At 41.1% G+C, this 15,218-nt stretch overlaps 1 protein-coding gene across 1 annotated transcript; it reads left to right on the forward strand.

Moving 5' to 3' along the window:
- The first annotated feature begins 989 nt into the window (after positions 1 to 989).
- On the forward strand, positions 990 to 13,401 carry LOC120741304 (tumor necrosis factor ligand superfamily member 10-like). Its single transcript, XM_040044104.1, has 6 exons — positions 990 to 1,205; positions 2,189 to 2,314; positions 6,468 to 6,525; positions 6,639 to 6,734; positions 7,238 to 7,479; positions 9,975 to 13,401. Exons 1-6 carry the CDS (start codon positions 1,098 to 1,100, stop codon positions 10,182 to 10,184), a joined length of 840 nt encoding a protein of 279 aa, XP_039900038.1. The 5' UTR covers positions 990 to 1,097; the 3' UTR covers positions 10,185 to 13,401.
- The last annotated feature ends 1,817 nt before the right edge of the window (positions 13,402 to 15,218 follow it).

The following is a 15,218-nucleotide window of genomic DNA, read 5'->3' on the forward strand; positions in this document are numbered from 1 at the left end:
AAAGAGTTTTGACCTCAACACAAACTGTGGTCAAACACACTGAAATGACTGAAAACCTCCTACAATTTTTCCCCTGTTGGCTTCTTTGTCTCTCTTGCTCTCACTTGTTCAGTGTAATACTTGTTGGAAGAGATATTACATTACATTGTTGTTGTCAACTCAATTAATATGATTTCACCGCACCTCTTGCCAAGTGTGATGCTTGTGCGTGTCTGAGCAGTAAAAGGAGGTGCCACAGAGAAACCAGTTCAAGTGTAAAATGACAGCAGCAAGTAGTAAAGACTCACAATGAGTTGAAATGACACAACAGGTGAATAACAAATATGCTTATTTTAGTTTCTATTTGTTATTGTACTAATTAATACACTTTATTCATTCATACAGTTAGATACCATTTGTTATGTAAGGCATGCCTGCTGAATTAATGCTCTTACTCTTCCTTATGGAAAGAAACACAGCTTATTAACAGCTTATTAACTTGACACCAGGCAGCAGGAAAAACTTGAAACTAGAAAAAGTTAATCCCCAAATCAAAATAGTTAAGTGGGCGATACACACATATGACCCCTTACATCTGAACTGAAGATACAATTCATTTAGGATACTAATGATAAACACAGTTGTTCCATTGTTGCCCTGGACCACAAATTCATAAAGATTTAATACAAGTGGTGAAATCATTCGTTTAGATTAGCCTCCACAAACTCTCTATGCAAGTCCTGTGCATTCCAAAATCCAACTGCTGAGCTATTCTGAGCATGTTTCAGAACATGATCTCCGGTCATGTCAAAGGCATTTTTCTCACAGTAAAACTTGGAGCAGAGATCTATAGCAACGATATGAGACTTCATAATAAACTAGAAGGCTATCTGTGTTTTTTCAGCGCAGAAATGAAACAATAATCCCTGCAGCACAAATCTCAAAGAGGGAAAAGCTCTTGTTCTTCAGGCCCGGCCCCGCCTCCTCCTCCTCCTCCTGCTTGCAGGGGACAGAGAGGGTAGAAGTTAAGCAGTCAGCTCTCTGCCATTGTTCTTGTTCTGGACGTCTGCGAACGGGACGGGTGGCGCTGGTCGGGTACCGGACGGCAGTCTGTCGTTATGACGGGCTCCGGTCCGAAGCTCGGGGTCCTGCTGCTGGTGGCGGTTCTGCTGCAGACTGTGGTCGTCACCATCACCGTGCTGCACTTCACAACGGCTCTCAACTCGGTAAGGAAGAATTTAAAGTTCGGACAGAGGAGTAAGGGACGCGCGGAGGCTTTTACGCATGGCCGTGCTTTGCGCACAGCGAGGCGGGGGCAAAGTTGATGCAGCCGCGTTTTACTTCATTTTGCTGCTGACTTAATTAGAGTTTTAATGCGCAGTTCAGCGGTGACAAGTTCTGGAGCAAACCACTTTAATTAGTTTTGCGCTCTGGTGTTGCTGCTGCGCTCCAAAGAACATATAGCCCACTTTTAATTTCTTTTTCTTTTTTTCTTTTCTTTTACACATTGTAATGCAGGTCACTTATGCTGCTCTGGAGTTAGGTTTGCACAATGCAATGTCACGCAAACATACACACCTTGTTTTTCTCTGCAGCTGCAAACGTAGAACAGAGAACAAGGAAGTTAAAAAGAAAAGCAGCAGGAGAGGTGGCCTGCAGATAATTTTACGATCATCTGTGACTGTCAGGAAGAGTCTGTACAGACCTATGCGCCTGAATTTTTGTGAGTGTGACTGTGCTGCCCTGACTGTACTTTTGTTGAAGTACATCTGAGAGTCCTCTGCTCAGATGGATTCAGTCCAGTACAACTCTCAGCCTTTGTTTACAGTAATCAATCATTAACCCAGAGATGAGATGCAGCAGCGATATGTGGAAAATGAAACTTAAACACATGACAAGGAAGGAAAGGGATGCATGCCAGGAAATTATGATGACTCAGGTTCTAAAGCCAACTCTTTAGACAGTAATTGTTTTAGTGTGGACAATGGGCATTTTTCTACAAAAAAAAGAGCAAGAAAAATTGGTGCAATTAAGTTAACATCAGCATGTAAAATTATGTTTTTAAAGCGAACAGACCTTGAAAACAACTTTTGGTTTTGCAAAATGAAACCACAGAGACCGTCAGGTGTGTCAGGAATGTTTGATGGGAAAATAAAGAGACATTGCTCCGCTTGTTCCATGCTATACTTCATACCTTCACTATTCACAGATAAAGGAGACTTTTGCCAGGAGCAGTGTCTCCTGTCTGACGGGCACTGACCTGCAGAGCATCACGGATGTGCGAGGGGATCTATGCTGGCAGGTCACTCAGCAGGTTCACCTCCTCATCGAGAAGGTACAGTATCACGAGGAATTATTGCTTACTTTTACCCCCCAGAACTTAACTGACCTATAAAATCCACAAACTGTGTGTAAACAATGAATGCAGCCACTGTGGCATTACTTTGAAATTAAATGAAAACTGTGAAAGAAATCAGGGTGCTTACTTTAAAGCTACAGTCTAAATTAATAGGGAGAAAGCGTCTTAACTTTAAGCTGTCAGTGGGATGTAAAAACATGTAGAGAATAAGCAGCAAATCTGATAAAACCCTCTTATAATGTTTGGCTACTTTGCCCCGAGATGAGGTTTAACACTGAAACCTCTTAGGGGATCATTTTGACCTCATCCTGCAGGAATACCAGTGATGGCAAATAAGCATTTCTTAAGTTCGTTTTCATTGAAATGTTCAAATTTTGTTACAGATTGGACAAAACAGTATTTAAGATGAAGTATTGAGGGTTTTGCTTGTTATACAAATAACTAACTTCACTAATAAACAAGCAACACAACAGCTAACACATCTAAATAATTTCATTATTGTAGAAGAAGAACGTCACTGAAACGTCTAAGAGAAATGGCGTTAGTTATGCTAAAATAAACAGGGTATAAACACAGTGCGCTCATTGTAAAAACATTTTAAATCTAAACCTCAAAGTGGGTTTCAAAGTAATATAAACATTTTAACAGATTCATTATTGTAGACGTTTGACACACACTCCAGAGCCCCACACTGACTACACGATGAGTAAACCAGTATTAGTCATGAAATGTTATCATTCGTTCATTAGAGTGCCGACACAAACAGCAACTCAACATATGCTGAATACGCGCCATGTTTATGCACACTATGGATACAGGAAGCCAAGAAAAAGTTAGAATACACTTAAATACATCTTTATATTTAACCAATAGAGAGCTGTGTCTGCTACCACACAGCAGAAACCGCCTCTCCTATTCACATGCACAGCAACTTGATTGGCTTTTAACTTGCTGCTCTGAATATAATGCCTCTGACGTCACCTGCTTCTTTCTAAAACCCTCTTCTGAAGCCTCAGTGATAGCATTTTGGCTGATGCCATGCTGTTCTTGTTGTTGCTGCATCCATAGACTGTTTAGTTGTAACCTACAGACACATATATCAGATAATTAGTACTTAGAAACAGTGATAAAATACCAAAGAAGAGACAAAGACTTCCTGGAAAAGCTGCTGGTATCCAGAATCCACATATTAGCAGAGAGCTACAGGCTACCTGACACTCATCAGACGCACAGCCCTAACTTTAAGCCTGAATAAACTTCAAATAATTCAGGTCTCATACAGCTACTATGAAGGGTTCAATGAGTCACTAGAATAAAAACAGTTTTCAGTAAACCTGTTTAAATCTGCTGTGAAGGTGTACATGTTAAACCTGGGAGTTACTGGGGGGACTGACTCACTTTAGGAGCCTCAAGTGGTCAGTAGAGCAGCGGTCCCCAACCCCCGGGCCTTGGTGAGTGAGTCGTTTGGTACCGGGCCGCGAGAGTTGAGGCTCAGGTGTGAAATGTATAGTTTTCAGGGTTTTTATTGGTTTTCAGCGTTATTTTGTTATCGTTTTTATCGTTTACTCGGTTTTCCTGGGTCTTTTCATGTGTGTTATGAATAAATTTTCTTTTTTTCGGTACCGGTACTAGTTTTATTTTGTTGTATTTATCCGCGACACCTTAAAGGCCGGTCCATGAAAATATTGCCGGGCATAAACCGGTCCGTGGCGTAAAAAAGGTTGGGGACCGCTGCATTAGAGGCTCTGCAGCTTCTGGCAGCTCAGAGTTGCTTTCATGTCTCAGCTGCAGAGTTTTTCCGCTTGGTAAAATCTGAAAATGAGCTGTGCATATTGGTTTCAGCCGATCTCTATTAATGACTCGAATGATTTGGCCAGCTGCTGAGATTTCAAAACTTAATTTCTTCTCCTTCACTGCACTGCATCAAAAACTCCCCACCCACAGGGCTTTGGAGACATTGCTAACCTCCCACACTCCTCCCAGCTGCAAAGTCTGAAAAATGCTTACAAAGCAAATGCTGAAGAAGGTTTATTGTTATTTTTTATTCCGCGGTCCCTTATTTAATTGAACTCCGCACAGCTGGAGTTCAATTAAATTTCAAGCAAAGCAAATTTCAAGCAAAGTTTTACTCTTGATGATAAACACAAGAGGGGCATCGAGGGAGAGCAGAAGTACGACTAAAAAAACAAGGCTTCTGTTTAACAGGGCTCCATTGTTATCCTAAAACTATTAATTTATTGTTTTCCATGGGATTCATTGGCAGAAAGAAAAATGTAGAATAAAGGCAGCTTTATCTCTTAAACTCAAAGAGGGGTCATTATTATTATCATTATTAGGGGCTTCCTGTGGATATTCGCTGAAGAAAGAAAAACTGAAATGATCCAAATCACTGCCTGCGGATGCACAATGAACTCCTTCATAGCTGGAGATGTGATGTGATCCTGTGTGGTTTAATCAGCACAGGAATGCATTCACCTGCCCTGCACTGACACACACACACACACACACACACACACACACACACACACACACACACACACACACACACACACACACACACACACACACACAGCAAACATATTCATTTTCTTTTGCTTGCTATTTGTGCACATTGTTTGTTTTCGTTCCCTTCTCTCCTCCTCTGACTTTGCTGCTCTGCTAAATACTTCGAGTTGGATTTTTTCCGATTCTGCTGGTTGATTAAATTTAGTTCAGAACATAAACAACACAGAGACGGTCTGATCCAGGACGTTGGTTCGGGTTTTTAAACTCGGAAGGAATCTGAATCTACAGTAGCATTTCCTCTAAAAACACACTCAACAGGCAGGTGAATGGTAGAAACCTAAAAAACACCCATAGCTGCAGATGTATTGGTGTAAAGTTTTACAGCGTCAATTAAACCTAATTTAATCATTTTATTGTACTCACTGGCCACTTTGTTAGGTACACCTGTTGAGCTGCTTGTTAACAAAGATATCTAGTCAGCCAATCACATGGCAGCAACTCAGTGCATTTAGACATGCAGACAAAGTTCAACCTGATCATCAGAATGGGGAAAAAGGTGATTTAAGTGACAGACAAGCTGATCTGAGTGTCTCAGAAACTGCTGACCTGCTGGGATTTTCCCACACAATCATCTCTTTGGTTTACAGACACTTGTCTAAAAAAGAGGAAATATCCAGTGACCGTGAGTTCTCTGGGTGAAAATGCCTCATTGATGCCAGATTGAACTGATAGGAAGGCGATAGTAACAAACCACTCGTTACAACCAAGGTATGAAGAAGAGCTTCTCTGAACACGGAACATGTCAAAACTTGAAGCAGACGAGCAGCAGACGACTCTCCTGTCCGCCTGGTGTGATGAGTCTTAGTTCCTACAAATGTGCTAGCACCAATATCGGCAGGATTTTTCCACTAAGAAGCATTATTTGCATAAAAAAGACATCTTAAGACAATTGATCCTGTAGGAGAAAATATTTCTGTTTGAACCAAAGCAATGAACCGGCTGACCAGCCGTTTGTCAGACTGACAACCCGCTATTAGTATTCCCGTGCTGAAACTATCCAGTGACATCTTGTTTTTAAAGTATGCATGAATCTCTAATCTCCGATGATTAACTCATCTTTTTTGGGAATATTTGAATAAGTTACCTGTTGTTATGTTCTGATCATCTCTTTGACAGCTAAATAATCATTAAATGGTGTCTTATCTCTTTTCTCAGATTCTTTCAGAAAGCCTCTTCTTTTTTTTCTTTTAAAACACATTTCTGCAGCTGAGCTAAACTGTCCAGAACCATTATTTAGAAAATGGTTTTAGTTGGTTTGGCAGTAGTTTCCAATTAATTGGCAAAAGAAATGAAAAACACGAGGAAATTGGAGACGGGTCGTTTCCAGGAAAGAATCCGTTGCCAACGTTAACACGAAGACTTCTTTTTTTATTCAAAGGAGCAAGTCTCCTGATCTGATGTCAGCACATTTACAGGGTCAAAGTTAGATAAGACGCTGCTTGGCAGGTCTGCGGTATGAGCTGATGGCCCCGCTCGGCAGATAAAGTGGCAAAAGGTTATTACTATGTTTAATGTTACAGACATATTACTCAAAAATCTTACTTCACCACTGTTTTTCCTACAGTCATTGTCTCAGCAGAGGCAGAGACAGAGGCTGAGGCAGAATTCGTCGGAAGTGAAAGGTGAGAAAGCAAAACCGAAACATGCAAACATCTGACCTATGACCTACTAAATACTGATCTATCCTCTGATCTGACTTTTCTGGGTGTATTTTCCATCCTTTCCTTCACGTTAGATGAAGTCTCCCAGGTGCTGCTCTCTCTCTCTCGCCCCAAAGTTGCTGCTCATGTCACGGGCAGCTATGTCCCCAAACTGGAGCGAGCAGGAGGAGGTGAGTGCTGCTGAAAGTGGCCGCTAGGCGGATTGAGTTAGAGCAAAATTTAAACAGCATGCACAGAGTGACCTTTCAATTTAAAGGCAACGTCTGTATTTTATTCTTGGACTCTACTAGCGTAGCTTTGCATGAGTTACACTTCAAAATAAGCCAGATCCCCTGTCTTAAACAAGCTGTTTGCCCTTTAAGCCAACTTTCTTCTTATTGAATGCCCCTCATTAACAAAATTTGGACAGCAGTTGGGTGCGGCTTCTGGGCCTAAGATGACCACATTAGGGATATCCCCTCTCACTGACATCATAGAGATTTATGAGTAGAACAAACTCCCAAAACTGAGAGTTTTTGGCTCAGAATGATTACTTTCACATATCCTGACCTCGTTATTAGGAGTCTTTAAAACAAACTGTTGAACTCCACCACCCTTAAAATGAAGTTTTAGCTGTCATCACATGTGATTGCATAACAGAATCTGACGTTGTCCACTTGCCTTACTTCCTCAGCTCCAGTCTTTGCTGGGCGGCGCGTTTATGGCCAGAAGATCTCATGGTGGGAGGGCCGTAAGGGGCTGGCCTTCCTCCAGGACGTCCAGCTGGTGGATGGGGAGCTGGTGGTGTCGCAGCCGGGCCTCTACTACGTCTACGCCCAGACTTACTTCAGACACAGCCACCTGGGGGAGGATGGAGAGGACAGCGAGGAGGTGGAGGATAGGGGGAAACCTCTGCTGCAGTACATCTATAAGAAGGTGAGAGACACATTCATAAACTAACTTATCACTTTTTGTTCTTTCACTCGTCTAGTGTTGTAAAAATTTGGTTTGACCTGTACTCATGCATCAGTCTAATTATTCATTTTGGCGATAAAACAAAACTCCTTCTGCATGAATTAAATCCAGCTTGTCTTGACCTATCTGCACATTTATTTGTAATCTTTTAGTGTTTGTTGCACAGAACATCGCAGACTGTTGAGTCACTGGGGCGGGCAGGGGTGTGTTAGGATGGTGTCTGACTAGTAAAATATGATGACTAATAAGCATTCAGACAGAATTGCTGTAAATATCGAGTAATCTTTGGCTTCTGCTTTGTCAGCTAAAACTTCAATTAAAGGGGACATATTTTACCCATAAAAATGAAAAAGAGCCATTTTCTAGCATTATGCTTGTGTATTAATGGGCATTCAAATCCATTGTGCTTTTTATTTTTGGATCAAAAATGAATTAAAATAAAAATGTCGAAAATGGAGCCCACTGGGGCATCCAGTCTGGTGGAGGAGGATGTAATAGTTGGGATTGTGTCGCAAGTTTTAAAGCTGATGAGTTCATGAGAGTGTTTGTTCAAACTGTTAATTTCTGCCAATTCAGACGCCTGAATCATTGTTCGGAGTCTTTGGAGTCCTTCTGAAGAAGACATTACAGATGGCCTAGGGCTGTGCGATATGACCAAAATCTCATATCCCGATATAAGACATCTATCGTCCGATAACGATATAAATCACAAAAATGTAACATTTTCTGTAAATTCTGTGAATCTCGGGCAGCTCGACTTGCGTGAAGTGTTTCCAGCTGCGCGTCATGTAGCTGGAGTCGAGTGTTTTAACCGATGCATGAAACGATACATTTTTAGACGTAAGTTGTAACGGCCGCCATTTTCTTTGTGAGAATTTATTTATTACACGGCGTGCTGCGGGGAACAGCCTGTTCTAACGTTTGAGTCTAAGGTTTATTTTTTAGCACCTGGCGGCTCTTTTTTACTTCTCATCTGTAAATAATCTGCTCTTTCACGTGATTCAGTTTACTTTGAAAAGTCTCAACAGGATCTTGAGCTTTATTGTGAAAGGTTTATGTGGAACATAAACAAGCAGACACGCGATGGTTTTACCGTCATTGTTGCTAACGACAACGCATAAAAACAGGCGCTTGTCCATCTGTAGTGTGGTTATATTAAATATAAGAGAAAGAGAGAACTTTAAGAAATGAATATAGCCACTACAGTGACCATCAAAACCATGAAAAAATATTGCCGTAAAGAGTTTATTTTGCGACACCACGAAACAAACGATAGCGTAAAATGAAACGATAGACGTTTTTATATCGTCATCCGATATATATCTTTATATCAAACAGCCCTAAGATGGCCTGTCATAACAAACCAAATTAAGGAGGTTGAGCCGAGGATCTGCACTGATGCTTCTCCGTTATTTATGACAACAATCTTTCTTGTAGTGACTGTGGAGACTGTGCAAGTGGAAAAACATGCTGAACTTATTGTCACAATTTTTTAAGGCATCCTGGGCCATGTCTCATCTGTTTGTAAATGGATGTTTTATTAAATGTGACTGTTGGACTTCACTAGTTTAACAGTGGTCATGCTTGATGTTTGCAGGTATGTGACAGTAACCAGTCACTCACCAGGCAAGCTGCAGCTGATTAGCATTAGCCAAATTAGCTGCCTCAACTATCACCTGACCAACTTCCACTTGATTTTTTTGCTGAACGACCAAGCGAAAACCTCTGGTGCTGAAATGATACTGTGTAGTACAGGCCATCAAAGAAGTCTGTGTTAAAGTTTTTTGAGTAATAGTCTTTTTTTTTATTAGTGAGCATTTAGAAACCTGCCACCGAAGGGCCATCGGTGGCTGTAGCTCAGGTGGTAGAGCAGGTCATCTACTGATCGGAAGGTTGGTGGTTCGATTCCCGGCTTCCCCTAGTCTGCATGCCAAATATCCTTGGGCAAGATACTAACCCGAAATTGCTCTCCGATGCATTCATCGGAGTATGAATGTGTGTGAATGTCAGTTGTGCTGGTGTGAATGGGTAAATGCACAAGTTGTGTAAAGCGCTTTGAGTGCTCAGAAGAGTGGAAAAGCGCTATATAAGAACCAGTCCATTTACCATATGCCAGTGTACTCATGGATTGGATTCTGCTTTGTTTTTCTGAGCCCAGATTATAATTGAAATTAATTTGTTTTGTCCTGCAAAAGACAGATTCTTGGACCAGAGTATGATTGAGAAACTTGTAAACAACTCCCAAGAAAGCTTTTGTTTAAGACAAAATTTAGGAGTTTTTTGATCATAAGCAGTGACAGCTCGCTGACAGCTGATTGGTTGCTTCTCTTCTCTGTGGTTGAGACTCAAACATGAAATCAAAATTTGTAATTCCTGCCTTCACGCCACCTTTGAAGCACTCATTCTTTAGCGCTTCTAACATATCGCATTTCTCTCACCTGCTCTTCTCCCAACAGATGAGCTCATACCCGGCTCCCATCCTGCTGATGAAAACAAGCCGCACTTCCTGCTGGTCCCGAGGTTCCCAGTACTCTCTGCACTCCGCCCACCAGGGGGGGCTGTTCCCGCTCACTACCGGCGACCGCCTGTTCGTCACGGTGACGAATGCATCTGCTGTGGACATGGACGAGGAGACCAGCTTCTTCGGTGCATTTCTGATCAGCTAGAGTAGCAGGTCTTGGACTGGGCATCTCGGGTTTTACCTGGTGAAATAGCTTAATGATGCTACCGCGCTGTAATGATGAGTGTGGTAGCATCTAGACTTCTCCTAGAGTTCAAAACTATAAAAGTCAAGGAGAAGTCAAACAACTTTTACGACACTGGTTCTCTGGGGGGAGAAGACACTGATGTGGCTGTGCATGAGTGCTTATCAAACCAAACAGACTTTTGTATTCGAGTGTCTTAAAGTAAGTGTGGACTGGACTTTCCAGGGGTGTAGTTTTTTTTACAAACATCTCTTTAAGGCGGAAGTACAGTTTTTAAGGATATTTAGGCCCAAAAGCAATTTTAATATCCAACTAGGCATCTAATGCCTAATTCATAGCTCTGGACCCAATATCCAACCTAGATCTTCAGCAAAATATAGACTACTTGTTGCACAAACTGTTTAATTTCTTGTTGTGTCATCTACAATCTGTGTGGAGAGCAAAAGGAGGATTCAATTTGCTAAAATGCAATCTAGAAAGGAGTTCCTAAACTAATCCACGGGCTACACCGGAATACCCCCCAAATTACACGTCTCCAGAGGCTTAAACAACAGACTAGCTGAAGTCTTGGATAGGTAGGTCTCAATGTCACACTGAGATGCAAACCTGCAGATCAACTCTTACAGCCTACTACACACCCTGAGGCAAATGTAATGTAGGGCATGCGTTTTAAACTGCTTCAGCCTAGCTACAGTTGCTCCACACCTGCAAGCCACTTTGTAGCCCACCTTCACCTACCGCTTCTTTTTCTTTTCTTCTCTGCAGGGTCTTGCTGCTGCTGCAGGGGTCCCAGAGCAGAGTCATGTAGCCAAAAGTAAATTAGTGCAGATGGAAGTAATGTTTCGCCATAGTGGTCTTGCCTGGGGTAGACAATTTGGCTGTGAAGTGGCTGTGCAACACAAATATCCACAGGAAAGTTTGCCAAAGACCGAGAGTTTGTCAAACTTTTATTCTTTGTTCTTATTCTTCTTTAACCCCTGAAGCAGTCATGCCTAAAACCACCAAAAGTTGGAACCATTGAAACTGCCTGTGTTGCCTGAACAGGCTTCCACTTCCAGGGGGCTAGCACAAAGAATCAGAGCTTTAACGCTTATATCCAAGCCTATGACTAATTTAGAAACACTAAGAAAATTGTACGTCTTTGGACTGAGGGAGCAAACTGGACCACCTGGAGAAAAGCCCATGGAGGCACAGGAAGAACACAAAAGCTCCACATAAAAGGCCCACCTGGCCACAAAGTTTAAACCAAGGAACCATCTTGCTTTGAGGGGACAGTGCTCCCCACCAGGCCTGGATACACCAATCACAAATAAACAAAAGCAATACCAGCTGCAGTTGTTCTCAGTTCTGCCATTAAGAAATGTTTGTATAAAAGTCATTTGAGTCCACACAGAAATTTTAGGTGTATTCCTGTTTAGAGATGTAAATGCTGTGCTATATTTTTTTATTTTTATAATAATCATTAAGTATTGAGTTCGTGAACCCTTTGTTCTTGATATTCCCCCAGCCAGAGTACAAACATGTGGGTAAAAGTATGAACCTTAGAGACAATTTACTGCCTTTCAGATATACTTAATATACCGACCCATCATGTTGACAACTATATTGGGACTATGAAATAGGGCTGCTTACAGTCTCGCTTTTTTCTGTCAGACTTCAGCATTTTGGCTCGTCAACTCCAACCTTTCTCCAAGAGGTGCATTAAATGCTCCCTTGCAGTTGGTATTCATGCTATGTTGGATTAACTGCAGATGTGACTTTCAGACTTGGGAAAATGGTTTGCATCTAAACAGCAGAAATATGCTGTTTTCATGTCTGTGTAGCTCTGCTGCTTTCCACATTGTTGTAGTGAACAACACAGCAGATGCCTTCCAAGGTAATTCAAATTAAAAAGCTGTTTTCACACATGCTCTGCAGCCCCGAACCTTAGTAGACATGACCAGACAGAGGTGCATGATGGAAAACAAATGTTTCAGGCAATCAAATAGGACCGTAGCCTGATTTAACCTTCCAGATCTCTCGTATTAGGTCCCAGTGATTTGTGAGAGCAGAGCAGCTATTGTTTGGTACAGCACTAATGATTCAGAAAAGAAGAAATTCAACTGTTGACAAATGTCTTCACTCAGTCTTTCAAAATAATAAAGCGTGAGAACAGAATATATAACAAATAAGGTGACCAGGTTTTTCCTGTCTGCTAGCTGTCAGTAAAAACTGGCGGCCAAGTGATTTCAAAATTTATGCGATGGGAATCAAACCAGTGCACTCCCCAACAAGTTCCAGGTCACGTCCACTGTCCTGCCAAGGAAATGTTTGTTTTCATGTGCAACTAGAGCATCAAACAAACCACACAAACAGCTTTTTTCCTCCAGTTTTTGCTTGTTTAAAGCAGCTGGCCTCAAATTTCATTCTGAGTGGAATAAAATATAAAATCTTGATTCTAACTTAAGGTGCAGAAAACCTGGAGAAGTTGCTATAGTTAACATCATCATCATCTGCTAATGGCGTGAATGTAAACCCCCTCCAAATATTTACCATTACCACAAAAATGATCAGCTCGATGCTGCTGAACACGAGACTACACCTGGTAATGTAACTTTAAGCAACGAATACTTTTAATCTGGTTATGAATTCAATCTCAAGTATCCCCATTAAAGGTATTTTGTTGTATTCACTGATGGATGCAGCAAGATTTAGTTGAGTTTAACGTGACATAAAAAGACATGAATGCAACATTCACTGTATTACTTATGTAAATAAATACAAAGCACAATCATTTCTCGTACGTTGTGTTTAAGAACGCGTGTTTGAACTTTTGTAAAGGTGGTTGTTTAAGTTTTGTTAAGTCATGTTATGCTCCGGACCAGCTTTGGTGTAAAAATGTGGTTTCACATTTGTGTTTTGGGGTTAATTATTTATGAAGTGGATCTACTACAAAACAGTCCATGCTATTTTTCCCTTTCACTCCTGATCAGACTGGGAAGTTGATGTGAATTAAGCCAGTACCTTAAATTCAGCCCTCTTTGTCCACTTCAGTTTATTTGCCAGACATCAAAAACGGACACTCATCAGGTTATTAAGAATTAAATTCTTTGCCAGATAATTAAATGTGAATGTAAATAATCCAATTTTTGTGGGTGTAAATATGTGAAATAAAGATTCAATAAAAAAGCTCTTTGGATTTTTGTCCATTGTCTTATGTGAGAGACAGTTGCACTGGTGACGAGGGTGAAGTCCAAGTTCTAATCAAAAGCTGAGGTTGGCAAACTCTGAGTCCAGAAAGTCAGCTCTTAAGGATATAATAAGAAATTCTAGGAAACATCTGTCAAAGTGTAAATCATAAATTAATACCACCACGTTTTTGGAAAACTACAAAAGCACATTCAGTAACGTGATGCCAGGCTGCAGCAGCACAGCATGTTCTCTGGTAGCACGAGAAAGCAAGCGGGTCACAGAAGTCATGGAGGAAGAAGCCTGGGATTAGGAGAGTTTTCTTTCTCTAAAGGTCTGCAAACCAAATCACTTTAATCCTCCTCAAAGTTTGAAGGGTTGCTGTTTGTTTGTGGTTATAAATTAGGGGCATTAAATGCTGAAGAGAACGGAAAATTATGCAGTTTAACAAAGAAATGTGAATGCATTAAAGCAGACATCGTAAAAAGAAAAAGAAGACAAAAAAAAGAAAATACCGTTAGCATTTAACAATTATACAAGAAAAGAAAAATATATGTAATAATACACTATGTGTAATTAAGGAATTAATTTTTAGGGAAAAAACAAATAAGCAGCTGAATAAATAAGAAAAAGGTGTGAACGTGTGTTATTTGTGATCTACGGGGGGTTAAAATCCTTAAAATCACAGATCTATGTGATTTATATGATTTCAATTTGCAAAACTTTTTTAAACGTGGGCACAAATCATACCTCATGTGAAATACCTGGGGTTATAAATTACATTTTAAATTTAAATAGATGAAAAGTGCCAGGTTTTTTTCTCCAAATAAGAAACACGAAAGCAACATCGAAGAGCCCGCTACCAGACACAGTCATCAAATCATGCCTCGGGTCTAAAAGCAGGCAAACATAAGAGAATAGAACAATGAATCAGGGCTTCTGAATAGAATAGAATAGAATAGAATAGAATAGAATAGCCTTTATTGTGATTGTACATGTACAACAAAATTATGGGTGCTTAACACCAACTGTGCAGGAGTAAATTATCAATAGTAAGATAGCAGGAATAAATATCAAACAGAAGAAATATATACAAAACAAGAGAAGGGGGGGGGTCAGACTGATGGTGCAGTTTGATGGTGAGGATGTCTGCAATGGTGGTGTTGAACATTAAGCCGTAGTCCACGAAGACCATCCTCACGTAGCTCTTTCTGTTCTCCAGATGGATCTGCAGGGCGATGTGATGACATCCTCTGTGGACCGATCTGTAAGCAAACTGGTGGGGGTCGAGGGAGGCGGTAGACAGGCTCTGATGTCCTGAGACACTTTGTGCTAGAAAGGCTTCATGACTACAGACACGAGGGCTATGGTGCTATAGAAAATGAGGCTGTCTATGCCATTTTTTGGGGGGGTGGGAATAGTGGTGGAAGCCTTCCGAAAGGTGGGAATGGTGGCATAAGTCAGAGAGAGGTTGAACAGCCTGGTGAGCATCCCTGCAGGTTGGTCTGGGCAAGCTTTTACCACAGCCTCGGGGATGCCATCAGAGCTGGCTCGTGGGGTTTACCGTTCTCAGTCTGCTCCTGACTGAGGGGGGGGGGCTTAAACTGAGCAAAGACGGTGCTGAGCTCCCCTTCGAGTTTGAGGCTGCTGTCTGGGGTTGGGGGTTCAAATCATTAAGGAATCTCAGAATTAAAGGAACAAGACACACGAATTTACAAATAAAATGTAAATCTATAAAGTTAGTGCATCTTTTAAAATACATTCATTTAATATGAAAATATAAGATTTTGATGTTTGTCAGTAGTTTCACCGATTACATTATTAATA

Source organism: Simochromis diagramma, unplaced genomic scaffold (genome assembly GCF_900408965.1).
Source record: "Simochromis diagramma unplaced genomic scaffold, fSimDia1.1 OVJJ01000602.1, whole genome shotgun sequence".
NCBI lineage: Eukaryota > Metazoa > Chordata > Actinopteri > Cichliformes > Cichlidae > Simochromis > Simochromis diagramma.

What these genes read in the sequence shown, in the direction of transcription:
- LOC120741304 (XM_040044104.1), top strand. Translation starts at nt 1,098, where the DNA reads ATGACGGGCTCCGGTCCGAAGCTCGGGGTCCTGCTGCTGGTGGCGGTT. An exon ending in GAATTCGTCGGAAGTGAAAG is followed by an intron (nt 6,526 to 6,638) that starts GTGAGAAAGCAA and finishes CCTTCACGTTAG; the next exon opens with ATGAAGTCTCCCAGGTGCTG. An exon ending in TGCAGTACATCTATAAGAAG is followed by an intron (nt 7,480 to 9,974) that starts GTGAGAGACACA and finishes TTCTCCCAACAG; the next exon opens with ATGAGCTCATACCCGGCTCC.